General features: G+C 45.2%; 1 protein-coding gene across 6 annotated transcripts in view; it reads right to left on the bottom strand.

Moving 5' to 3' along the window:
* The window catches only part of SGCE (sarcoglycan epsilon), a 128,295-nt gene that overhangs the window by 23,997 nt on the left and 76,829 nt on the right, over window positions 1–27,469 (bottom strand). For 4 of the 6 annotated variants that reach the window (XM_088459609.1, XM_088459612.1, XM_088459608.1 and 1 more), the window contains 2 exons: window positions 27,053–27,264; window positions 8,833–8,859 (listed from right to left, as the gene is read on the bottom strand). In XM_088459609.1, the coding sequence (XP_088315735.1) occupies window positions 8,833–8,859; window positions 27,053–27,264 (239 nt within the window). The remainder of the gene's footprint in view (window positions 1–8,832; window positions 8,860–27,052; window positions 27,265–27,469) is intronic. The other 2 variants (XM_088459611.1, XM_088459610.1) reach the window with 1 other exon arrangement.

Consider the following 27,469-nt stretch of genomic DNA (forward strand, 5'->3'; position numbering starts at 1 on the left):
TTCCATATGGAACGCAGACCAAATTATGGGCGTGATCTGCTACCGATCGCAACTGCGATTACGCACACTATCGGACGATTGTTACGTACAGCGCATGCGTATGCATCGCAGTGCTCATGCGCGAACCGGCCACTGTGATCGGGACTGTGATCGCAGTGACTACGCAGACCCATCACAGAGTGATTGACAGGAAGTGCCGTTTGTGGGTGGTGACAGAGGGGTGGTCGGAGAAACGCAGGCGTGCCAGTTCATTTGAACACCGTAACCAGGGCGTGCATAAATTATCCACTGCGATGCCGTACGCAGCCTGAAGCCTGATAGCGTACGATGAAGTTAGGAATTCCTGAGTAAGGTCAGGGCTTGTGCAAGTGTGCATGTGGCTGCGATGGTACTCCATTGTACCGATGGTTTCGCAGTCTTGCTAAACATTACGGATGTGTGTAAGGTAAAGTGGGCGTCCTTTTGTTGTGCTGCGACGGCATAGCGATCGCAATGGATTAGCATACTATCGCAGTTGAACTTCGTGCATTATCGCTATCGCAATCGCAGTTGTGATCGGTAGTGAGTTAGGCCCTATAACCACAAAATGTACAAAGTTCTATACGCAAATGTGAAATGAGCATATTCCAATAGAAAAATTGGAAAATGTCATTCATCTCCAGTTGGAGCCATGTGATTGGTTATCCACATTGGTGTCCAATCATTTTTCTCTTTCACTGCATCCATTTATAGTAATGGGGCAACTTAAAAAATTCCATGCAATGAAACAGGAATATCCTAAGCCCTCTGTATATACATTATACAGATGTAATTCCCTAAAACACAGGTTCTCAAACTCGGTCCTCAGGACCCCACACAGTGCATGTTTTGCAGGCCTCCTCACAATCACAAGTGTAATAATTAGCTTCACCTGTGGATCTTTCAAAATGTGTCAGTGAGTAATGTGCACCTGCAGTGTGCACCTGCTGGGTGACCTGGAAAACGTGACCTGTGTGGGGTCCTGAGGACCGAGTTTGAGTACCACTGCCCTAAAATATACTATATAAAGTTTGTTAATAAGCGTTGACCATGTCAGGAATACTCCTTACATGGAACCTGTGATATTTCTGCTTATTACAGGCTGTATAGCACCTAATGCACTATGAGAGTGTATTATACTGTGCCTCAGAGTGACAGCCTGCAGTTTGCATTATCCTCACTTCAATCAGCTGCCCTCACCGTCATAGACACCATCGGGGCCACAAGGGCATCCGTAGACCCCCTCATAATGCCCATATGTACACCTATATAGAGTACTGCACTGGGTTCTATATAATCCCTTGCAGACAGACGTTAAACATGCTCTCACTACATTTCCAAATTAAGACAAAGTGATAAGTTCATTTAATAACAAAAACAAACATAAAATCACTCTCAAAAACTTCTAAACCAATTACACACTAGTTAAACTATACCTCTTAGCCAGATACGAAGAAGTCAGCCATTTTGCAAGCAGAAGCAATTGCAAGTGTTAATCATTTTTAATATTGTTGATTTGTAAGGCACCGCAGTGCTCCACAGCGCCAAACAGTGAGGAAAACGGAAAAGACACAAATACAGGGACAAACAAAGGGGAAGACAATACAAAAGAAAAATGCAGACAAGAAAACAAAATGTAGCGAAGGACCTGCTTATTAGAGAGTTTATACTCGAATTAGGAGAGGGCACAGCTGGCACAGGAGGAGCGAGTGTGGCTCAGTGGAGATTGGAACCATTGTGAGGGCACATTAACCTGGGTGAGTGGGTATAGTGGGAAAAGGGTAAGCTCTAAAGGCCCGTACACACACTGGACGATAGCCATGAACAATAATGATATAGTTCAACGATATATCGGTCATATCGTCCAGTGTGTATGCACTCACCGACGAACGTTGCACGCTCCCACGGGTCGATATCAATATCCCCAGTCGCTGTACATGCAGCTCAATCTGGGGATATCGTTAGTGATGCCATGCTGCCGAATGCAGTCATTGTCGTCCGTCGTAGCCGGCATCGGCAAGTGTGGATGCACTTACCGATGCCGGCACCCCCGCCGGGCCAGCCGCTGCCGATGTTGCTCACTGGACACATCGTCCAGTGTATATGCGCCTTAAGAGATGGGTGTTCAGAGAGCAGTTAAAGATACAAAGGCTGTGGGAGAGTCTGATAGAGGGCTTAACAGAGCCATATAGGGCCTTAATTATCAACAAGTTTTATCATTCAAGTGATTCAAATAATCGTGGCATATGATAATGGTGCTCCAGTCAATCAGCCCCCAACTGTCATCTGTTTGAAAAATGACAGTTGGGAGCTGATTGGCTAGAGCACCATTTATCATACACAGTGAAATGTATCACTCGTTTTGGTGATAAAACTCGTTAATAAATGGGGGCCTAGCAGAGATGAATCATCTAAGAGGGCGCAAGGGAGAATATTTTGTTATTAGATTGAGATGTATGAAGGGTAAAGCTGTGGAGGGCTTTGTAGGCAAGGGCGACTAATATGAAATGCATTCTGAAGGACACAAGGAGCCAGTGTAAAGATTTGCAGAGTGGTGCAGCAGATGTTTAGCCGCAAGAGGGAAGTATCAGTCTTCCTGCAACATTTAAGATGGACAGAAGCGGTGGTAGGTAGCTGAGGGCAATTGCAGATAGTTGGAAGTGGCAGTGTCTAATGCAGAAGATGATGAGAGAGTAGATAGCTGTACTGGTAGCATCTTGGCTGCAAATCGAGGAGACAAGCAGCAGACTTGGGATGCTGAGAAAATAAATGATGTTATTTATGGAGCAGAAGTAGGAGAAGACAAGGTTTAGGGAGTGATCATCATTGTCATCGGGTGTGAAATTCACTGGCAGAGACAAAAGTAATTGGTTTTCTGGCAGAGTGGGGTTGTCAGTGGGAATGTTGAAATCACCTAGTATGCAGGTTGATAAATGACAGTAGCACCACGAAGGTGGAAAGTAGAGAATAGACGGTTAGTGTGGACTTCAAAGTAAGAAAAAGAGAGGGAGGGTTTACAGGGGTAAGACTGCACCACCACCTTGTGTTTCATGGTCAGACAGTGTGGCTATAGGAGAGTCCTCTGTAGGAGGGGCTGCAGTATCAGAGAAGGTAAGTCAGGTTTCTGTAATGCAAGGAGGATGAGGGATTTCAAATGAACAGACTGTAGCAAGCGCACATCAATTGACAAACAGATCTCATCTTCTCAAGTGCACAGGAAAATGTGCAGGGAAGGCAGCAGGAGATATGTGGATAAGGTCGGAGGGTTTGGAAGTACGAGCTGCATGTTAAGCATTGAGGTGGAACGAGAAGCAAGGGCAGATAGTGGGGAGCTCACAAAGCCCAAGGTCGGGTGAGGCATTGCTAGCAGCCATGTCATTAGTCATTAGAGGCACTAGGAGCCCATGCCTCATGAATATTGGTAATAAAGTGCCTCTGTGCTGTCACTTGATCCCAGTGAACTGCTGCATTCTCATGGCTATTGGGTCATCCCACAAAATGGCTGCTTTCTGTCACATGGAGGAATAAAATAAGAGGTACAATCAGGGGCTGTGGTACTGTACCATCCACACAATTAAAATATACCATTCAGTTTTTGTAGTCACCAATGGTTAGGGGGCACCTAAAACTCTCAATGAGTGACATATTAAATTTAATAACCCCAAACTGAGCATCCCCAACCCCCCCTGACATGGAGAAGAAGCTGTTTCTTATCTGTAAAGCTGTCGGCTGCTGCTCCTTAATGCCAGTGATACACTATGAGTGTGGTGTTGGGCTACTACAATATCACAGCTCAGAGCCAAACTCCAAGCCTGAGGAGCAGAAGGTGCCATCCCCACCTCCATGCTGCTAAGGTTATAAGTGGTGGATGCCACAGCTGGACTGGAATGAGGGGCGGGGAGCCGCTTTCAGAGGAATGGAGGGACGGGCACCCCATTGCGCTTCTTTAAGCCTGGTATAATTTGATAGATTTGTACTTAAAGAATTACCTATAAAAGGTCCTGTGTTATCTGATTGCTATAGATAAAGGTCACACCGGTGTATTTGGGACTGTTTTACAACTGGAATTAAGATGTGTGGGGTAATCTATATAAGAACAGACATATACTGTATGTAATAATGGACACCTGCCAACCTGACTTCTTTTCCAAGTGTACGAATAGTCTGATATTCTCAGCTTTAAAGTATTTTCAACATCAGCTATCTCATTATATTGCAGTTGGGAAATAGATTGGAAAAGATGTATCAGACAATTATTATGCTTTAAAACAACTAAGCCAGGATAGCTGTTATGCCAGCTGGACACATTACTTCATGCCGCTGCCTGGCCTGGTCATTGTGAGGACACATCAGTGCAGCTATTACGTAGCATGCATACCTGTCAGCAGTCCAGACTGGAAACCAGGACAAATTAGGCCACAGCCATTAGCCAAACCCACACCTAATCTTTAAGCAGGCTTTCACTGATTCGTGCAATGACCAAAAAAATAAGGACTGATGACAGGTATGGGGAATGTGGGCCTGATTCAGAGCCGCTCGTAAGCGGCCGCTCGTTTGTTCCGAGCGATGTTTGCACAACTGCGCATGCGTACGGATCGTAATACGCATTCGCGAACCAGTCAGTGCGGGCGAAAATCGTTTGTTCGCTAAATAGCGAATGCCTGCTATTTTGAGTGACAGGAGGAGGCGTATGTGGGTGGTAACAGGGGAAGGTGCTTGAAAACGGGGAGTGGAGATCAGAACGCAGGTGTGCTTAAAGGTCAAAACGGGCGTTTTATGGGTGTGCATAATTAATACAGCAGCGTCATTGACCATGTCACTGGGTTATTTTATAGTCAGAACTGCTCGCAAGATTGTGGTAGGAAAAACCAACCACAAGAATAGCGAGCAGTTCATACGCTGGTCGATGTACTCGATTAATCTAATAAATAGCGGACATGACGTAGGATGCGAGCGGCCAGGGGGCGTAGTTTTCCAAAAAACGTCCGCAAGTTTTGTTCGCTCGTTCAGACCTAGAGGCGTGAACAGACCGAAAAGAGCGAACGGTTCATTTGAATAGCCACCCCTTTTTTCTGAATGAGCGAGCGCAAATAGCGTCCGGCTCTGAATCAGGCCCTGTGTACAGTATTTACTATGTGTATCATTTTAAAGGTGCTGTAAAGTTCAGAGCCGGCCCTAGCCAAATTAACGCCCTAGGCAAGATTTAGGGTAGTGCCCCCTTGGATGGCCTCTCCCAGCACAGCACCCCTCTGCCAGCACAGCACAGATCACAGCCCTCCTCACAGAGCATAACACTCCTCTCCCAGCACAACACCCTTCACCCCTCTCCCAACACAACACTCCTCTCCCAGCACCCCTCTCCCGGCACAGAGTACAGCATAGCACCCTTCTCCCAGTGCAGCACAGATCACCGCACTCATCACCCAACATAGCACACCACCCATCACCCCTATCCCAGCACAGCACCCATCATCCCGTCCCTTACTCAGCACAACACCCCATTCTCCTAGCACAGCCAGGTGTCAGCACCCCTATCCAAGCACAGCACCCCCTCTCACCCAGCAAAACACCCCTCACCCAACACCTCGTCCGACTCGAGGTAAAGCAAGCTGCGGGCAGAGGACCCGCTTTTCCCAGCTCGGGCTGGCAGGCCTTTGATGCCCTTAAACATTCCAAATGTCCTAGGCATTTGCTTAGTTTGCTTATGCCTAGGGCCGGCTCTGGCTGTACTAATTTACTGCCCCATGAGATTTCTCTAATTGAGTTATAATGTATATTGTAAAATGAACAATAATGTTATATCATATTTTTAACCCTCTGGATAACAAAAGAAGATTTTTGTTCTCTATCTTTTCTCTATGATAATGCCCCTAATAATAATGGGAATTTGTAATTATTATATCAGTTGTGATTGTACAGAGAGGAACCCAGGGGGATTGTAACAGAATTTCACTTTTAACTGACTTCATGCTTTTCTTCTAAGTAATGTACAAACATTTTCCAGTTCCTTATTCTTTCAAAGTTATTTAATTTAATGGTTCTGTAAAGGGTTTCCATATGGGGTTATTATATTTCAATGGTTCACTTTAAACTTATGTCGAAACCTGTTTTGATCTGACAGCTCTGCCCATCATCTGAGCGAGTGATGTCGACATGATCTTCACAGGCTGCGGAAATTAAATTAACCATCAGTCTCAACTGATTTTCAGAACTGTCCAATCTACAAATGCAATAAAACATTCAGAATATAGAGATGACATTTGGAAACATGGTTTAGATTGTAGTTTAAAAATCCATCTAAAGCAAGTTATATATAAACTAATTTAATCTCTTGTGATATTGTTATATTTAATTATCTTATAAATTGGATATTTATGGTAATATACCTAGTTTATTTAAAATCCTTACTACGCTTACCTATAAATAATTGTTATATTTAAAGCACAGTTATGTTTATATCTATACTGCTGGTTATTGTTATGGAGGAGAAAAGTTATGTAGAGCAGGGGAAAAAAGTCAGTGCAAAGTAAATCGTTTAGTAATTCAACAGTCTTAACTACTTCCGTGACCAAGATAATAAAAGCGAAATTCCTGCTGATCTGCCAATATCTGCCCCCAACCTGTCTGAATATGTTATCACGGCTATGTATGGCCATTGTCCACTGATGTTTGGTAACCATTCATGGTGTTGTCATCAAAGTGGCTGGCACCGATGATGTACACCAGCGACATAAGTCTACTGGTTGATGGTGGTCGCATTCTGCCATAGTTTTCCACCACTGATGGTTTGAAACCGTCGATGGTAGAAATGTCCTAATCAAGACTACAGATTCTTCTAAAGATTTCATTGTCTGGAAAACTTTGAAAACAGCATGAAAGCAGAGCTTGATCAGTTAACTTGTATCTGAAAACCCCAGATAGTGCTGTTTCAGTTCAAGGTTATCCAGACGGGATGTAGTTTGGAAGCCTACGGTCTAAATCCTGACCGCCGGCTTCCAGACATTCTAATTACAGCGTGGTACTTATGACAGGTGTCTAAATCTAGACGCCTGTCATAAACCAGACGCCGGGAGACCAACGCCCGGCATCCCGATCGAAGGGATGCCGGGCATCAGGAGCAGACAGCCGCGGGGGGAGGGTTAGGTTTAGGGCTCCCGGGGGGGACTTAGGGATAGGCACCCCCCGGGAGGTTAGGGTTAGGCTAAGGGAAGGGGAGGTTAGGGTTAGGCACCCCCTCGGGGGATTTAGCTTTAGGCGACGGAGAAGGAGGGGTTAGGTTTAGGCACTTAGAGGGGGGATTAGGGTAAGGCATTTGGGGGGGAGGTTAGGGTATGCACCACTAAGTGAGAGTTAGGGAGGGGAATTAGGTTAGCGATACTTACCTTAAGGACGATCAGGATTGTCACCCTTGCCGGGCTGCTGCTGTCTGGCGGTAATACCTACTGCACCCTTTCCAGACATGTTCAAGCACCAGTTGCTGGGCATATGTAACATCCTAATCACAATGATTACTGGCATGGGCACTGTGCAGCTGTACACACTGGAGAGGTCTAAAGAGGGTTTCCACTTTATATAAGAAGCTTATTAAATCCCCTCCCTTACCAATAATAGTATTTTGGTGAGTGTCCTTCCCTTGGGATGCTTGTCCTTCGCTCTTTTAGCAGGGTACTGAATATCTCCCAGCTCTAAATGAAATTCTAAGGGGGACATTTATCAAACCTTTCAAAGTGGAGGTAGGTCCATAGCAACCAATAAGATTATAGGTAAAAGTTTACAAAATGTACCAGATAGATGATGGCTACAATATACAGTAAATGGCTGTATGGGCAACGACTCTACTCTTATTTTAGAGGGTTTGATAAATCTCCCCCTTTATCAGATCTCATCTCCCTAAATAGTTCTAGGGGAGCAAAGGGACCGTGGGGATAGAGCGAATGGTGGGAATAACAGGGGTGGGTGCTCCTAAATACTGTTATGGCAAAAGAAGGTGAGTTAGTAAGCTTTTAAAATAAAGTGGAAAGTTCCCCTTTAACATTATTTGAGTAGAGCTTATTAGGAAATTAGTTCCAAAACTGCATTTCTCTTGATCTTGTAATTCCTAATATTGGGCCTGATTCATTGCTGATCGCAACTGCAAATACGCACGCAGACGGCCGATTGTTACATTCTGCGCATGCATATGCATCGCAATGCACGTGCGTGAAGGGCTCACTGCGATCACACTGCGATCGCAGCGTCTACGCAGACCCATGGCAGAGTGATTGGCAGGAAGTCAGCATTTGTGGGTGGTGACGGGGGGGCGGTCGGCGAAATGCAGGCGTGTCAGTGCGTTTGATATTCGATGTTACCGATGGCTTCGCCATTTTGCTAAGTATTACGGATGTGAGTACGGGGATGTGGGCGTCCTTATGTTGGGCTGCGACGGCATTGCGATTGCAAAGATTGGCATATTTTCGCAGTGGACCTGCGTGAGTAATCGCAGTTGCCATCGTAATAGCGATCAGTAATGAATCGGGCCCATTGTCAGGTTCATGAGATAACTAGAAATAACACAGGGAGCTGCAGCACACTTCCTGCTTTTACCCAGCCAAAGCTAAGAGAAGACACCTGTCTGATGGTTTCCATACAGTACCATGGACATCACTGTCTTTGTGTTATCACCACACACCTACTAAGCCTACATAATCTACTAGCAGCGTTCACTAGAAGAGTTGATGAGTGGATGTTGATGGGGAGCATGAGACACATGAGTGAGGCATGGCCAGCTACAGCGAGGTGAGGATTATATGACAAGGTAACAGAGAAGACACTTACTCTGGTGTTTGCATGTTTCTCTTTTCCCTAGAAACAAAACAAAATGTATGAATTAAATAATAGCATTGATATTCAAAGCACTTCTTAAGCTCAAGGTGAATGATGGGATCTACATGGGCCATAAATGCTGCTGTAAGTACTGGAAAGCAACAGTAATGTACATCAGTATTTACCGTCATGGCGGAAATGATGCTCTGCAGACTATTCCATCCTGACTGAGAGTAATGGAACCCACAAAGCTGCTTAGAATGAAAGAAAGAATGGTGGAATGAATGAATGAATGAATGAATGAATGAATGAATGAATGAATGAATGAATGAATGGATAGATGGATGGATGGATGGATGGATGGGTGGATGGGTGGATGGGTGGATGGTACTGTCAGGTTTCCTTTGGCTATAAGGTGTTCCTGTCTAATCAACTCAAGTATCTCTACCCTAGCACGTGCGGAATAAGATCATTTCCTAGATAAAGGCATTTGTCAATGAGCCAGACCATTATTATCTAGTGCATATATTGAGGGATGGAATTATATTTCAGCAGCCAGTATAAGACAACGATATTTTTGTCATTAGCAGATTGCCAGCTCACAGGAATCCATATTTTGTTTGGCTACTGTTAGGCTTATCTGGTTATACCTACAGCTCAGTACTTATTGTACTTTCTTATGTCTAGGAGAGATTATTTAAACAGACATTCAAAGTTTTATTCCAGATCAGTGAACTGAAGCTGGGTACACACCATACAATTGGGGAGATGTACGAAGCCCAGAAACGGTATCAGCGCACGTTATGTGCGCTGATACCGCTTCTCCCCGATGTATGATCGGGGGTCTGGGCTATGCGCCCCTGTCATTATCGGCGCTGCTATCTACAAGATAGCAGCGCCGACGGCAGGGCTATGTACGAACGGTCATAACGCATGACCGTTCGGCCGGCTGTAGCTGCCGTTATCGACAGCTACAGCCTGGCGCTAGCCTATCCCCACAGCAGGGACAGCGCTGTCCCTGCTGCGGCGGCTGCCGGCTCCAGGGCTCCACGCGGGGATCTCGCGATACTTGGCTCAGTGGAGCCAGCCGGGAGAGAGACGCAGCGCATCAGCACTAGGCTGATGCGCTGCTGTCTCTAGCGGGTAGCGCCGGAGGGGGGAGTTAACGCTCCCCCTCTCCGGCCGATGAGATGTTTATACATCTCGGCACGTTAAGTGCCGCTATAATACATCTACACATCGTATAGCGTGTATGCCTGATCTTGAGTTCCCGGTCGCCGGTTATTGAATCGTTCAATTGGATGTGTTCCATGTCCAATGGAATATTTCAATGGACGATGTGGTGTAGCTACATGCAGCAAGTAAAGAATGATACATTGCGCCGACATACGGCGGATCTTGCAATGTGTGTACAGCTGCGCGATGTATCATTACATATCTCGCCACAAACGGGGTCGCATCGTCGTTCAGGTGTGTACCCATCTTTAAATGCTGGATCAATAGCAATTGTAGGTTAAGTTCTCAAACCAATGTAGGGGGTATGTTTATTAAGAACCAGAAAAGATGCCGATCATCAGCTTTAAAATGGCAACAGGAAGAAATGCTAAACCAGACATGTTTACCGTTTACTGTATTTCTATTGCCGTTTTAAGCCACCGATGATCGGCAGTTATGACTACCAGCTCCCTAGTAAATCTAGCATTAAGGGGGAATCCAATTAGCTGCAAAGGGAGCAGAGTTGCTGTTGCCATACCATTAATATACCTACAATGGCGCCACATCTCGCAGAATTCGCTCATATTTGAGCTGCGAGCAGTTTTAAGTGGATTTAGGCTACCGTAACTGGCGCCGTGACGGGACTCGCGGCTAATTCGATTGGCCCCCGAGAGCTTCCTAATATCAGATGTTTGATCTTCTACTAAGAGAAATATTTTTTTTTCTTTTAGTTTTGTTGTATACTAAAACTAATGTGAAAATATAGATTTTTGTTGTTTTTGTGATAGTGACCTGTCTGCTAGTAACATTATATATTTCTTACACACCAATACAACCATAAGGGGCCCTTGTTGCTCCCTTCTGCTCAGGGCCGGAACAGGGCTCTATGCCGCCCCATGTCGGGCCGCCCCTAAACCCCAGACGTCACGCCTAGGGGGTGGGGATGCTTGCTCTAGGACAGGGATGGGGAACCTGAGGCCTGGGGCCGTATAAGGCCCCCGGAATCATTTGGTCTGGCCCCAGAGCTTTTTTCTGCTAGCCTCATCTGGCTAGCAGGGTGCCTAGAATGACACCCTGCAGCCAGAATCTATGCAGCAGTGCCACCAGGAGCGTCCTTATGACACTTCAGACGGTCACATCGCTGCCCTTACAGCATACTTGCCTATCCTCCCGATTTGGTCGGGAGCCTCCCGAAAATCGGGTGCCGCTCCCGACCTCCCGGGAGAGCAGGCAAGCCTCCCGCGATCAGCGACACGTCCGCCCCCCCTGCACTTACTATAAAAATCCCGGCAGCGGAGGGGCCAGTGACGCGATTTGCGCTGAATCGCGTCATCACGGCCCCGCCCCCTGCCTCACAATGCCTTTAAAACCAGCATTGCAAAGAGGAGGCGGAGCCGCGGTGACGCGATCACGATGACACGCCCCCATGCTCCGCCCCAAAATGCACGTCACCGCCGGGCCACGCCCCTTTTCACCGCGACCTGCCCCCCGCCGAGAAAGCCCGACAGCTCCCTCCCGGAAGGAGGGAGTGAAACATCGGCATGTATGCCTTACAGCTCCCGGAGCATTCTCAGGATGCTCCGGGCATTGCTGTAATCACCATTGATTGTGGCCCCGCCCCATGTGACATCACATGGAGGGGGTGTGGCCTGTACCGGGCCCGCAAATAATGTTATACATATATCAAAATGGCCCTCGGCGGAAAAAAGGTTCCCCACCCTTGCTCTAGGAAGTCGAGCACTGCCTGGAGCATCCTAAGAAAGCTCCAGGCAGCTCCACAGGCTACAGGGTGCTGTTCCAGTCACCCTGCAAGCCGAAAGAAGGTGCCGTGCTACAGCGATGGTGCAGCCCCCAGGGCCCTGCGTCCTGTGTGACAGCATGGCTTGCACACCCCTAGTTACAGCCCTGCTTCTGCTCTCCCTTATATGCATCATTGGGTACAGGAATGACTTGTTTTCCCTGACTTAGCACTTTCACCTTATCCTTCTGCCCTATGTGTGTGTGTTTGAGTGCATTTATTCAAGCAAATTGATCGATCCAAGGCCGGATTAAGGACCACATGGGCTGGAGCTGAAAATGTTTAATGGCCTATTGTGAGAAGTGGAGCTGTGACCAGTGCTGTGTGGGTGTGGCCAGTGCTGTGTGGGTGTGGCCAGAGCCACATGGGTGTGACCAGTGCTGTGTGGGTGTGGCCAGTGCCATGTGGGCCTGTACACCCCTACACTATCAGCTCCAATGTCTCATTAAATATATATCAAAATAGAAAAGTTACATCATTAATGGAGAAAACTACAAAAGCTATTTTAATACTTGTGATTTATGGCCGATTGTGTGCCAGCTAGGCAGCTGGTCATCATGCTGCTGCCATGATCATGGGCCTATTTTTATATGGAGACCTGGAGCTGGAGCTCCATCCGCCCCATTGTTAATATGGCTCTGAATAGATCCACTGCTAGGGATAGAAAATATTGTAAGATTTTGTCTATTTTTCACTGAAATGTTTCTGGTACTATATTTGAAAATACTGGACTCCAAAACATAGGGACATATTTATTAAAGGAATTTTGCAGGAAATCTCCCAATAGCCGTTATCAGGCCCCCCTGCAAATATTAAGCATCCCCTGAATGTATGTATGGGGGCCGCCTCAGATATCTGAGATTTTTACTGCTAAATTGCTAAATTACCAATCCCCAAACTATGGGCCTGATTCAGAGCCGGACGCTCTGAAAGAGCGCTTGCTCTGAATCAGGGTGTTTTTTTTTTTTTTCGTGCGGCCTCCTGGCCGCTCGCTTAGCTGTGGGTGACCACCCACAGCTATTGTGAGCGGCCAGGTGATGGTCACGATGGTCTCGACCATTGCGACCATCGGGGCTTGCGATGAGACTCTTGTGGTAGGGTCTCGTTCCCGCAAGCCCCAGTGAGCTTTTGGCTCTATTAGAGTGATGTTAGTGGGGCTGCCCCCAAACGGCAGGCGTTCCTCCGGGAACGCCTCCGTTTGGCCAGCCACCCCCCCTGTCTGTCTCCAAAATGGGGCAAGCTGTCAATCAAAATCGATAGCTGCCCCGCTTTGGTGCGAGACCCGTAGCGACGGAGCGCCCGTCGCTAGCCAGGTCTCGTGCATGCGCACGACGGAGCTGGCTCCAGTGTGCGCATGCGCAGCGGCCCAACATCGACCCCCTCGCGAGCGCATAGCACTCACGAGTGGGTCTGAATCAGGCCCAATGTCCTGATAGATAATGCAACATTTTCTTGGAGAGGGATCTGTAGGATCCATCTCCGGTAATCTCCCGTACCCATGTGCAGTCTGATGACCGTGCATGAGCAGTAGCGCGGCTGAGGTCCGAACCCGGTAGTACAAAGATTGAATGAGTCATCATTTTATTTGTTACACATCGCAGAGAGGGACTCCTTTTGTATCCCGACAGGTAAATATTGATACTTTCCCACAATACTTAGGGGTAGATGTACGAACCCTTAGAGAGAGATAAAGTAAAGAGAGATAAAGTACCAACCAATCAGCTCCTAACTGTAATTTTTCAAAAATAGCCTGTAAAATGACAGTTAGGCGGTGATTGGTTGGTTCTTTATTTCTCGCCACATGATCGGTCTCCAAGCCTTCGTACATCTACCCCATAATACCACAATAAGCATTGATAAGAAATTATAATGATTGGGACCATTTCCCAATTAAGAATAAATATGCTCCATAAGTCCACTTTAGGACATCATCAATTATTAGGGTCAAACATCAGAATCAGACTGGACACTATGATTTGTCACAGACAACCTTCACCATACATCAGCATTAAACCAGTGTGTGATACGGAATGAGAAGACTTTTGAGGAGTGACGCATAAAATGTGATGAGTGAGGAGCAATAAGTGCCTCACATTCACCCATATAGTATAGGGTTTATATGATCCAGTAACATTACAGGATATGCAGATCATGCAGTAAGTTGTTCTCTGATTGTCTTCTGTATTGGAAACGTACATGGCATGTTATCTTTTACTATTAATGCTCATAATTAGGAGGAGCCAGAAAGTAGCACAATGCCTGTTATAATCATCTGCCTTGAGCAAGGAACTAGTTCATGCACCTGTAATTATCAAGTGCCTGTCATCACCAGCCAAGGCCGGATTGAGGGCTACATGGGCTTGAAGCTGAAAATGACCAAGGGCCTATAATCAAAAGAGAGGAGGTGTGACCAGTGCTGAGTGGGTGTGGCCAGTGCCATGTGGGTGTGTACACCCCCTATACTCTCAGGGCCTGATTCAGAGCCGGACGCTATTTGCGCTCGCTCGTTCAGAAAAAGGGGCCGGCAATTTAAATTGAGCACTCGCTCTTTGCGGCTTGTTGATGCCTCTATGTCTGAGCGAGCGAACGAAACATGCGCTCGCTATTTTGTATAGACGCCCCCTGGCCGCTCGCATCATACGTCATGTCCGCTATTTATTAGATTAATCGAGTACATCGAAAGGCGTCTGAACTGCTCGCAGTGCTTGTGGTTGGATTTTCCTACCGCAATCATGCGAACAGTTCAGGCTAAGAAACAACCAAGTGATGTGGTCGATGACGCTGCTTTGTTAATTATGCACACCCTTAAAACACCCGTTTGGCACGCCTGCGTTCGGATCTCCACTCCCCGTTTTCAAGCACCTTCCCCTGTTACCACCCACAAATGCCTCATCCTGTCACTCAAATTAGCAGGCAATCGCTATTTTGCGAACACATATTTTCCGACCACACTGACTGGTTGGTGCATGCGCATTACGACCCATACGCATGCGCAGTTATGCGAACATCGCTCGGAGCGAACGAGCCGCCGCTTACGAGCAGCTCTGAATCAGGCCCTCAGTCCCAATGACTCCCTAAATATGTAAAAGAAAAAAAAATGCTTAATTTTGTGAGGTAAATAGAAATACAATTTTACTACTTATGATTTATGGCTGACTGTGTGGAGAGCAGATGGCCAGTCAACATCATGTTGTCCTGACAGGGCCTATTTTATGTGGAGGCCTGGAGCTGTAGCTCCATCTGCCCCATTGTTAATCTGGCCCTCTCGCCAGCTGCCTGCAGCCAGAATAAAGTGCAGTTCATCATACTAAACAATGTGGACAATCTGCAGAAAATTCTTTTTTTAGAGGGTTGTCACATTTTTTTGTATGGGGTTATTTAGCAGGTGGGTACCCCCTGTTAAGTGTCACAAAATAAATACTCCTAAGCAGTGGCGGCTCCAGAGGTGGGGCTGCAGCGTAGTCCAAATTTCAAATAGGGGAGCCACACCAACTGCCATTTCACACGCTGCCAAACATAGATGGCTGGGACTCACTGGCAGATGGTGTGGCTCCCCTATTTACATTTTTGACTGCGCTGCAGCCTCACCCCTGGAGCCGCCACTGCTCCTAACTGTCTATGGGGACTGCATAAAGGACCCATTTTCCAAGGTCCGAAAAGATTAGATTGCGTTAGCCAATGTAGCCTAAAGGCTACAACGTAGCAAAATTTTGCAGAGACCGACTCTTTCCATAGCCCTTGTACCAGCATCTGAGGCATGATACATTGTATGTATCATAGGCATGTAACCAAGCTTTTTATGCAAATATAAAAAATAGGCCCCTTAATCACCAAATTTCCAGAGCCAGGACCTAGCACAGTGTCTGTGGTTACCAACTGCACAGAGCCAGGAACTAGTGCTGTGCCTGTGGTTACCAACTGCCCAGAGCCAAGAACTAGCACTGTGTCTGTGGTTACCAACTGCCCAGAGCCAGGAACTAGTGCTGTGTCTATGGTAACTGGCCACCCATAGCCAGGACCTAGTGCTGTGTCTATGGTAACTGGCCACCCATAGCTATGAACTAGTGCTGCATCTGTGGTTACAAACTGCACAGAGGACAATAACTAGCTCTGGGCTGGCTCCATCGTGCGCATGCGCGAGACCCGGATATCGATGGGCACGCCGTCGCTCCGGGTCTCGCAAAAAAGGGGGCATGCTGTCGATGTTGAGTGACAGCACACCCCCTTTGGTGGGCGGGCCGGGGGAGTGGCTGCCCAAACTGAGGCGTTCCCATGTGAACGCCTCCGTTTGGGGGCCGCCCCACTGACTTCACGAGTGAGGTCAGTGGGAGAGATTTCGGCTCTGTTAGAGCCGAAATCTCTCTGGGGCTTGCGGCCACGAGACCCTACCACAAGGGTCTCGTCGCAAGCCCGATGGTCGCGATGGTCTTGACCATCGCGACCATTTTCCTAGCCGCTCCGTCGTGCGCATGCACGAGACCCGAATAACGACGGCCAAGCCATCGTTATGGGTCTCACACCAAAGGGGGCGTGCTGTCGATGGTGATTGACAGCATGCCCCCTTTGGTGGGCGTGCCGGGGGCGTGGCTGCCCATCTGGGGCCGGCCCCACTGACATCACTAGTGATGTCAGTGGGAGTGCTTTTGGCTCTGATAGAGCCAAAAGCACTCCAGGGCTTGCGGCAGACGAGAACCTACCACAAGGGTCTCATTGCAAGCCCGTTGGTCACAGATGCATTGGCACTGTTTGTACAACGCATAGCATGCAATAAAATACACAGAGGTGTTGGTACTGGTTGAGCAGGGCATAGTGTGCACCAATGTACATGGATGTGTTGGAACTGCTATGAGAGCCCAGCTGGGTTCTGTTAAGGACTGCCTATTTCTCTGTGAAATGCAGATGGACATTGATACTGGGCTGGAACATAATGATATGGCCTTTAACATGGGGCAGGCTACACAGGCTGTGAGGAATGACTTGCTCAGGCTAGATGCAGGCCGGTTGTCTATGTAATGATTTTGTGGTTTGTCTGGTTTGAAATAATGAGGTGCTCAGTCTGAGGTTATGAAGTGCAGTAGTGCTCAGTCTGAGGTTATGAAGTGCTGTGGTGATCTGTCTGAGGTTATGAGGTGCTGTGGTGCTCTGTCTGGGGTCATGATGCAGTGGGGTGTCCAGTCTGGGGTATTGATACGATGGGGCGCCTGCTCTAGGTTAATGATGCAGTGTGGCGACCGTCGTGGGTTTTGGGGGATGGGTGCCAATCTGAGTCTTTATCCTGAGTGATAAACACTCTGGGCCTGATTCAGACCCGCTCGCAAGATGCGGCCGCTCGCTCCCAGCGTATGGAAATTCAACTAAGTGACGTCAAGGCAGGAACTCACTCGGCAAGGCATAAGCATGCCCACTATGTCTTGGTGAGCGATCACTTTGTGTTTCTAGATGCCCAACAGCCTGTCCTTAGCCGCCCTCTAGCGTACCTCATCTCCAGGAAGTATATACAACCATCGGTACTTCGGGAACCATCAGATCAGACCGCAGCACTTGCGGATGACTGTACCCTACCGAAAGCACTGAGAGCAGATCATTGTCAAAATCAACCAGGTGACGTGTAATGTGATGCTGCCTGTTAATTATGCACGCCTCTGAAACGGCATTGAAACACTCTGGCACGCCTGCGTCTGCAACTCCACTCCCCCGTTACTACTGCCGTGATCCCGTGAAACCACCCACAAACGGCCTCTCCTGTCACTCACTCCACTGGGCTGTCTTGGCAGGGCGAGCGAGCACATTCCGATCGCTCGTACTAGTTTGCGCACGCGCACTGCGAACTACACGCAGACGCACATTAGCGAACATCGTCTGCAACGAGCGGCCACTTACTAGCAAGCGGGTCTGAATCAGGCCCTCTATCTTTACCCCAGGGGCAATACCATATTTAACTCCTGTTTCATGTCACTGGATTTAATTTATTTTTATCGCCATGCACAGCGCCACGTAACGTGTTGGTGCTTCATAAATAGTAACAAATCCATTTTATTTGGCAATATACTGAAACAAACTGCACATTTGTCTCTTAACATTGAAGTTGGTTTGTGATATATTAACTGGCAAAATACACAGCATCATACATCACTCATCATTCTGAGTTATTGGGAGTTCTTCATAAGTTGTCCCTCATATTCATACCTCAAAATTTGTCCCTTATTACTTGTTCCTGTTCGCTCATCACATCTCACATCATGTGTCACTCATTTCTTTACACATTTAGTTGATTCTGACAAATGATGATGTTTGACCCTGACAAATGATGATACCTTAAAATCGACATTGTATCAATAACAATTTATTTTTTGTTCTACAGCAAGTTAAAGTGGGGTATGTATCACTAAGGAAACAAAAAGGTTTGGTCACCTGCGCTCCACACAGTGAGGTGCAGCTCAATAATGTGATAGTCACCAATCACCGAAAAATGACTGACAATAAGACTATCAAGCGCTCCCCCGCCAGGGTTAATAAAATATAAATATTCCAGACTTTCTCAATGTCACTGGTTTATATATCACAAACCAAATGGAAGTCAATTGTTATCCAGTAGAATGAATAGGGGCGTTGATGCAATGGTTCCGCGTTAACCTTCAATGCCAGACTTCACCTTATTCGTCTTTAGAATCCTATCATCAGGGCCTCCAGGAGCGACATCTCATAGCGTAAAATCATATTGCAATTTAATTCATTTCATATACAAACATAAAAAAAAACACAGGTAAAAGTGGCTGTGTACCGCAGTTAGGAGCTCATTCAGACCCGCTCGCTCGGATCGATTTTCGCACATCTGTGCATGCGTATAATTCGCAGTGCACGCGCTCAAGTCATTCGTTGCGATCTGATTTTGGTTGCTCGTAAGCCAACTATCAGGTCGCTGCTTTGAGTGACAGATAGTGCCGTTTGTGGGTGGTAACAGGAGAAGGTGCTTGTGAACGGGGGAGTGGATGTGCGAACGCAGGCGTGTCAGGCAGCCCAAACGCCGTTTAAAGGGCGTGCATAATTAGCAAAGTAGCGTCATTGTACACATCACCTGCATGTATTTCAGGCCGCACTGATCGCAGTGCATATGGCAGGCTAAGGCAACCACAAGGGCTGCGAGCAGCTCTGATGGCTCTCGATGGTCCCGATTAATCCTACATTTCCCGGTGATGACGTCTGTTGCGAGAGGCAAGGGGGCGTCTTTAGGCACTTGTCAGCGCACTTTGCCGTAGCTCGCTAAAACATAGTGGGCATCCTTACACGACGCAGTGCGAGCACTTCATTACAATATCTGTCCCCTTTTTGCCAGCAAGCGATCGCATCTTGCGAGCGGGTCTGAATAAGCCCTTTAGCCTTTGAAGGAAGGCACCTGTACAAGCATAAGGGGTTAAAAAAATAACCTGCATGTATTTCACCTTCCTCCTGGTCGTAACAGCTCCCTTCCAAGGTCACTGCTGGCACCAGCACGTTTCAACAAGAGTGTCTTTATCAAGGTGTACCTGTGTATCTAATAAATTAAGCTTATATATCCATGAATAACCACTCCTGGCTGTGGGGGTGGAGAAAACATTTAGAGTTCATTAGCTGCTTATACCTCCCTAGATCACTTCTAAGACATGCAGTCATTGGTGAGTAATCCCCAAATTAAAATTCAAAGCATTCATACAATTTAGTAGGCCGAAAATGTTTCAATTCTCATAGAACACGGTCTTTGCGTTCCACTCTGGGGACGCACGCTGCTTCCGCCAGCTCCTTCCTGTGCTGGACCTGGTAGTGATGTCTATGAGTTCCACCTTCTGGAGCGCATGACTCACTTCATGCTGTTCTGAGCATGGTCCCGCATACAGATCCACGTGTAGTGGGGCGGTGACTCATAGCGTATGCAGAAGAGGCGGCCCGGCGTTCCTCTATGTGGAACGCATAACTAGTCTACCATTCCTCGCATAGGTCCTGGCTTCATATGGCTGTATTGAAGCCGTTATGGATATGGTACATGGCGCATGCAAATACCGTTCTGCATGTGAATAAATTATCTATGCTGGAGAAATCATAATTATAAATGGGGTGCTGACAATATAAAGAAATTACATTATGGGTGTGTACACTGATCATCTTATTAAAGAGTCATGGTAATCAAAATAAAACAATACATCTACCAGCACCCTCCAACATTCCTTCCTGACTCAGCGGGTCCCCTAGTGTGAGGGTGAATGTTGGAAGTCTGTAGATTTACAACAGAAACACCCAATCACTTCACCCATTAAAATGTAAATTAGACGTGTAAACAGGCAGGTGAACAGTACGTAGTATAAAACACATATTAAAACAAATAAATAAAAACAGTTTATAAATAAAAACATTTTATAAAAAACAGTAGTTCTAAAATGGGACGAGAGGATAAAACCTTTCTTAATATTATGCAGGTGTTCAGCCCTACTTTATATTAAAGTTCTTGAGGATTTCCCACATATGCTGAGGCCGTATATGCACTCTTTGAGGTATATACAGTTCTTAATACTACAAGTAATAAATTCTTGTATCTTCAATTCCTGCTTAGTGGAACTCGATTGGAATTCTTCAATTTTAGTGGGCTGGTTAGTGTGTGAAATACACATTACACATGTGCCACAACGATGGAACCCTTTAGTTTTAATTCTCCCTGTCCTCTTCTCGGGAATGGCACTTTTTGCCAATCGCCTTTTGAGGTTAGGGGCCCTCCAATAGGTAAAACTTGGTTTTTGAGGAATGATATCTTTCATGATAGGGTCTTGCATCAAGATATACCAATGTTTTTTAAAGATATGTTCTAAACATCTGTATTGCTTATTAAAAGTGGTCATAAAAGGAAAAACTGGTGGCTTAACATTATCTCATACCCCTTATAAAAAAAAATCTGTTTTATTACCTTTACTTAAACATTTAATTTACATACAAGCATAAAAACCCTTTCATCAGTACAGTTCCACCATACTCTCTGGATCTGACCTTTTGGAATATTCTTAAGCTACCTAGGGTGATGATGACTGTTAATACTAATGTAGGAGTTACTATCTGTGGGTTTACAAACATTTCTTGTCAGTAATTTACTTTCCTCTTTATAAATAGTAAGATCTAAAAAACTGACTTCTTCTAGACTCTTAAAAGTGAGTAAGATGTTAAAATTATTAATATTAAGATCCTCACGAAAACAGTTTAAGTCCTCCACATTCCCACTCCAAATAAAAAATATATCATCGATAAAACAAATCCACAGTAACATAAAATCGATGTATGAATTATTATTCCAAATAAAAAGGTCCTCCCTCCAGCCCATGGATATATTTGCATAGGCTGGTGAAAAACGGGTGCCCATAGCTTTACCCTTCTTTTCTAAATAGTATTGTCCCTCAAACCAAAAGAAGTTATTATTTAAAATAAATAAAATAGCTTCTTTGATAAAATCAAGTTTTTTCTGATCAAAATATCCATTTCTCTTATTAAAAATTTATTCAATGGCTTTTATTCCTAATTCATGATCAGTAATTGAATATAATGAAATCACTTCTGAAGTCACTAAAAAATAATTTTCAGAAATTTCAGTATCCCCTAATCTCTTGATAACATCAATTGTATTCTTGACATATAATGATTTAAGTTTTATAACCTCAGGTTGGAGTTGGAAATCTATATAGTGAGAAAGGTTAGAAGATATAGAACTGGTCCTCGCGATAATAGGGCGTCTTGGGGGGTTAACTAAATCTTTGTGAATCTATTGAGAATGCAAATTACTGGTAGGACAGGTTGTTCTTTGATCAAGTATTTCCATACTTGAGGGGTGATAGTACCCATGGTTTTATGTTTAGACAACATACTTATCAAATTACTTTCAATTCTGACAGTGGGGTTTCCCCTTAGCAATGTATAAGTAGTTTTATCGTTTAACTGACGTAAATTCTCTTGATTATATTTTACCGTGTCCATAATCAAACCCCCCCACCACCACCCTTATCAGCACCCTCTATTAAACACAGGATTAAATGTTTTTTATAAAATGTTTTAAATTATGCAATGTTTTATTTATTTGTTTTAATATGTGTTTTATACTATGTACTATTCACCTGCCTTTGTACATGTTTATTTTACATTTTAATGGGTGAAGTGATTGGGTGTTTCTGTAAATCTGCAAACTTCCAACATTCACCCTCACACTAGGGGACCCGCTGAGTGAGGAAGGAATGTTGGAGGGTGCTGGTAGATGTATTGTTTTATTTTGATCATCATGGCTCTTTAATAAGATGATCAATGTACACACCCATAATGTAATTCCATTATATTGTCACCACCCCATTTATATTTATGATTTCTACAGCTTCAATACAGCTATATGAAGTCGGGACGCATGCAAGGAATGCTAGAATAGTTATGCGTTCCACATAGAGGAACGCCGGGCCGCCTCTTCTGCACTTACCCCACTACACTTGGATCTGTATGCGGGACCATGCACAGAATGGCATGAAGTGAGTTATGTGTTCCAGAAGGTGGAATGCATAGAAGTCACTTCTGGGTCCGCAACAGGAAGGAGCTGGCAGAAGCAGCGTGCATCCCCAGAGTGGAACGTAAGAAAGTGTTCTATGAGAATTACAATTAAATTGTATGAATGCACTGAATTTTAATTTGGGGATTACTCACCGTTGACTGCATGTCGTAGAAGTGGTCTAGGGAGGTATAAGCAGCTATTGAAACCTAAATATTTTCTCCACCCCCCCCCCCCCACAGCCAAGTAAGGGGGAGTGGTTATTAATGGATATATATCTATAGATTGTAAGCTTGCGAGCATGGCCCTCTTGCCTTTATGTCTGTCTCTTACAACCCAGTCTTGTTCTATTAATGTTGTTTCAAATTGAAAGTGCAACGGAATTTGCTGCGCTATATAAGAAACTGTTAATAAATAAATAATAGGCTTCATTTATGAGATACACAGGTACACCTTGATAAAGACACTCTTGTTGAAAGGCGCTGCTGGTTCAAAAAGGAAACTGGTGCCAGCAGGGACCTTGGAAAGGAACTGTTATGACCAGGAGGAAGGTGAAATACACTTGGGTTACTGTTTTCACCCCTTATGCTTGTACATGTGCCTTTCTTAAAAAGCTAACTGCGGTACGCAGCCACTTTTACCTGTGCTTTTTTATGGTTGTATGTGAATTAAATTTGCAATATGATTTTACGTCATGGGATGTTTCTCCTGTCATTTTATTTGGAGGCCCTGATGATAGAATTTTAAAGACGAATAAGGTGAAGTCTGGCATTGAAGGTTAACTTGGAACCATTGGCGCAACACCCCTATTCATTCTACTGGATAACGATTGACTTCCATTAGGTTTGTGTTATATATATCCGTCTGGAATATTTATATTTTATTTACCTGGTGAAGGAGCATTGGGTATGTATCTCTATCTACCTAAAATACATTTTAAAAAAGATGACAAGTTATGATTTATCAGACCCTAGAAATCAGAGAGATTAATTAATATTCCCATGCCTAAAAATCAGATATCTTGAATAATCTTTCCATGCCGTAATGTTTCATCAATTTAGGTGCAAATTCCTGAGGAAAATGCCAACTCTGAATCTCACTGGAACAAATGCTCATGAATACACATTGCAGATAATATTTAGGGATGCCTTAAAAGAATGATAATGCAGATACACAATACAAATAATGAGGACAAATGAATATATGGAGATTAAAGAACACGTTTGGTTGAATTAAGATACATGAAAGTATGGAACCAAAGGCGGTCAAAGAATGGTTGTTTTGCTGTTGCTTGCTGCTTTCTGCTTTTCTTCTCAACGCTGCTATAATCTGTCTATTTGGTTTATCTTTAAATACATTTAGCTTTACTAATTTTACTATAGTGTACCTCATTCACAAACATGACATTATAGTGTCAACAATAATTGTCTAACAATTTTGCCTAACAACTGATTTCAAGAATGTGACATTTATAAATGCTACGACCGTTTGTAATTTTGGCGCCAGTAACAAAACATTTTCTGTCAAGACATCAAAATACGATTCTCTTCCCACGACCGTTTTTCACAGAAAATTTGTATTTTGTATTTGGACCGTAGTAGCAATACAAATGGTATTAGGACTCAGAAACCTGGAAACTAAGGCATTGCTTAAGTAATATTTCTAATGCTATTTCTATTCAGTTGTTACTTTTTGTGACTGTGGCCACCATATAAATTGATAATAAACACACATGACGGTTTTCTAAACTAAGCAAACAATGTGTCCCTTTCACAATGAATTAATGTATAACTCATATATTACATATTGCTTTGCACTTTGCCATTATTTATATTATGAGCAAAGTTTGGACTGTGCTTAACTAGAACAGTCCCAAGCTAGTACCTATTAATACAATAGAGATAGATATCAAAGAAAGCAGGACAGGCTGACCTCCCATCCACTGATTCTCTGATACTTCTCAGATTTATCAAACAACCTAAAGAGGACAAGTGGAGCAGATACCCTGACCAGCCAATCAGATTCTAGCTCTCATTTTATAGGAATGTACTATATAAATGAAAGCTAAACTCTGATTGCAAATTCTACCCTGGTACTGTTTTTTGTTTGATAAATATCCCACTAACATTCCACTTCACACATTGGCAGTGATGAATTTTCCCATTAGGCACATGCCTAGGCGCGCCACTTGCTGGGGGGTGGTACTTGTTTTATTACTCAGTCTGAGATTTCCCAGTATCTACAACAGGGGTGGGGAACCTTTCTTATGCCCAGGGTCATTTTGATATATATAACACTATTTGCAGGCCCTGTGCAGGCCACTCCCCCTCCGTGTGATGTCACATAGGGGCAGGGCAACAATTGCCGGTGATTACTGCTATGCCCAGAGCATCCTGAGGCTGCTCCGGGGAGCGGTAAGGGCAGCGGTATGACTGTCTGAAGCGTCCTACGTACGCTCCAGGCGGCACTGCTCCATAGATTCTGGCTGCAGGGTATCATTCTAGGCACCCTGTTAGCCAGATGAGACTAGCAGAAAAAAGCTCAGAGGGCCAGACCATATGATTCCGGGGGCCTCATATGGCCCCTGGACCCGAGGTTCCCCATCCCTGATCTACAAAATACTTTCACTGTACTGCACCGCAAGCCAACTGCGCATTTCCGACCGGTTCACACTCCACTCAGGATTCCAGATGGTGTAGTGAAAATATTTTGTAGTTAATGGGAAATGCATGGACCAATCACAATGCAGGGCTCTGTGGGCGGTATTGTCCCCACTCCACTGCCCCTGCTTCTGATGAGCATGGTGCCTGGAACGGCACCAATTAGCGCTGCACTTATCAGTGATGCCAGCCAAACCCCCTCCACACGACGTAATGATGTCATGCGCTCTATGCAGTCCTATGTAGCCCTGTTACGGCACTTCAGGGTGTACCTGTGCCTTGGATCTGGCCACTCAGCAGGCATGCCTGCAAGGTGGCTGTTGAGTTATCTGAGGCATCTCTCAAGGTTGCCCATGCAGTGGGACATGTGACTTGTCCACACTCTGTACTCAAGATGTCGTATTGTATGGTACAGTGGAAATATTTTGTCGTTAATGGCAAGTTTCAGACTGACAGACTGGCACCAGGTATCATCTTATTTTATTACTATCGGTGACAGGAAAAAATGAGCACCACAGTGCCCCCCTGCCCCCAGCAGGTGGCGCATATAGCATATGAAATGTCATAGCCCTTGACTTGTTGTATTATTATATTATATAATACTAATTAGGGCTTATTACCTAATAAATAAAATAATAAAACTGGGTGGGTGGAGGCGGCCATTTATTTTGTGCCTAAGGGTGGCCTGGCCTCTAAATCCGCCCCTGCACAGGCGTTGTATGACTAAAGTTTGTGCAATGAAACAGGTAAGTGAAGGGGAGATGAGTAAAGTGGGAGAGCTCATAGGTCTGGATGAAATGACGCAGTGCAAAAAAATACTGCAGTAGAAATATTTTGGTCAGGGACCGGGTCCACCTGAGCCCCAACAAGACCTCAGACTGTGTCAGGGCAGCTATGAGATGCTGTGTATCAGGCAAAGTATTTACTAGTAAACAACTTACAGTGTTTATTGTTATTAATGCTAATTTTCCCCATTGGAGCACCGAGATTGTCTTTATAAGTGTGCAGAGGGGAATGTAATGCAGATTAAGGAGCTCAACTGGATGAGTAATAGTGTACATTTAATACCAATATAGCACAGGTTGCTGTACCCAAGTGATGGCAAGATCCCTGCTGAGAGGTGTTTCGCAGGCAAAATGATCCAAAAGAATGCAAGCCAGTGGACAGGACTCTCACTAGGCAAGCCAGTGGACAGGACTCGCAGTAGGCAAGCCAGTGGACAGGACTCGCAGTAGGCAAGCCAGTGGACAGGACTCGCAGTAGGCAAGCCAGTGGACAGGACTCGCACTAGGCAAGCCAGTGGACAGGACTCGCACTAGGCAAGCCAGTGGACAGGACTCGCACTAGGCAAGCCAGTGGACAGGACTCGCACTAGGCAAGCCAGTGGACAGGACTCGCACTAGGCAAGCCAGTGGACAGGACTCGCACTAGGCAAGCCAGTGGACAGGACTCGCACTAGGCAAGCCAGTGGACAGGACTCGCACTAGGCAAGCCAGTGGACAGGACTCGCACTAGGCAAGCCAGTGGACAGGACTCGCACTAGGCAAGCCAGTGGACAGGACTCGCACTAGGCAAGCCAGTGGACAGGACTCGCACTAGGCAAGCCAGTGGACAGGACTCGCACTAGGCAAGCCAGTGGACAGGAGATACTGCCATGGGGCAATGGCCACTTGCTATGTCAAGGGCTTGGTTACAAAGCTGGAAATTGTCAGCAAAAGCAGCTTTATAACTATATTAACTTCATAGAATGCGACCAATTGGCAGCAACATAACCAATATTTAAAAGTAAAATTCGGATGGAAAGTCGTACACAACAGGAAATGTCTATTGTGCTCTCCGAGATCTTAACAACAAATGTGCAAATTGTCACCTATATAAACCCAATATAAAAACAAAAATTCAATCTATCATATCACACCAAAACATATTTGTCATCGAAGCAAAACTATAATGTTGGTACAGTTTAAATAAAAATGTTTTTTCCTTGATGCTTGAATAAATACAATGAGAGTGGTCACTTACATTCCTTCCCTCCGGCAGCACATGATGTAGCCCAATATAGCGAACAGCACCAGGGCTACGGCGGTGGGCACTGCCAACGTAATGAGGAAGTCTACGTAATAATCCCGGCTTTTCAGGGATTCCGAAGGAGGTTTATATTCGCCAGCATCCGGAAGCATCCCTTCTCCCCGCATGACTTCCTGCGTTATAAACACCTGTTTTGTTTTATCCACCTGCAACAGATTTATGTAATGACAAGAACATTGTGTACAAAAGGAAGTGGAACACTGATATCTGCATTCATTAATATGTTCTGCAACTCAGTTTTTACAATAAATATTCTTTACGTAAAGGAAATCTAAACTTAAATCTAATATTTCACCAAACACATGCCAATCCCCCGATTAGATACAGCTCTATCTGGGACAGGCTGGATGA

Source organism: Taudactylus pleione, unplaced genomic scaffold, assembly GCF_031769625.1.
Source record: "Taudactylus pleione unplaced genomic scaffold, aTauple2 ptg000916l, whole genome shotgun sequence".
NCBI classification, from domain to species: Eukaryota; Metazoa; Chordata; class Amphibia; order Anura; family Myobatrachidae; genus Taudactylus; species Taudactylus pleione.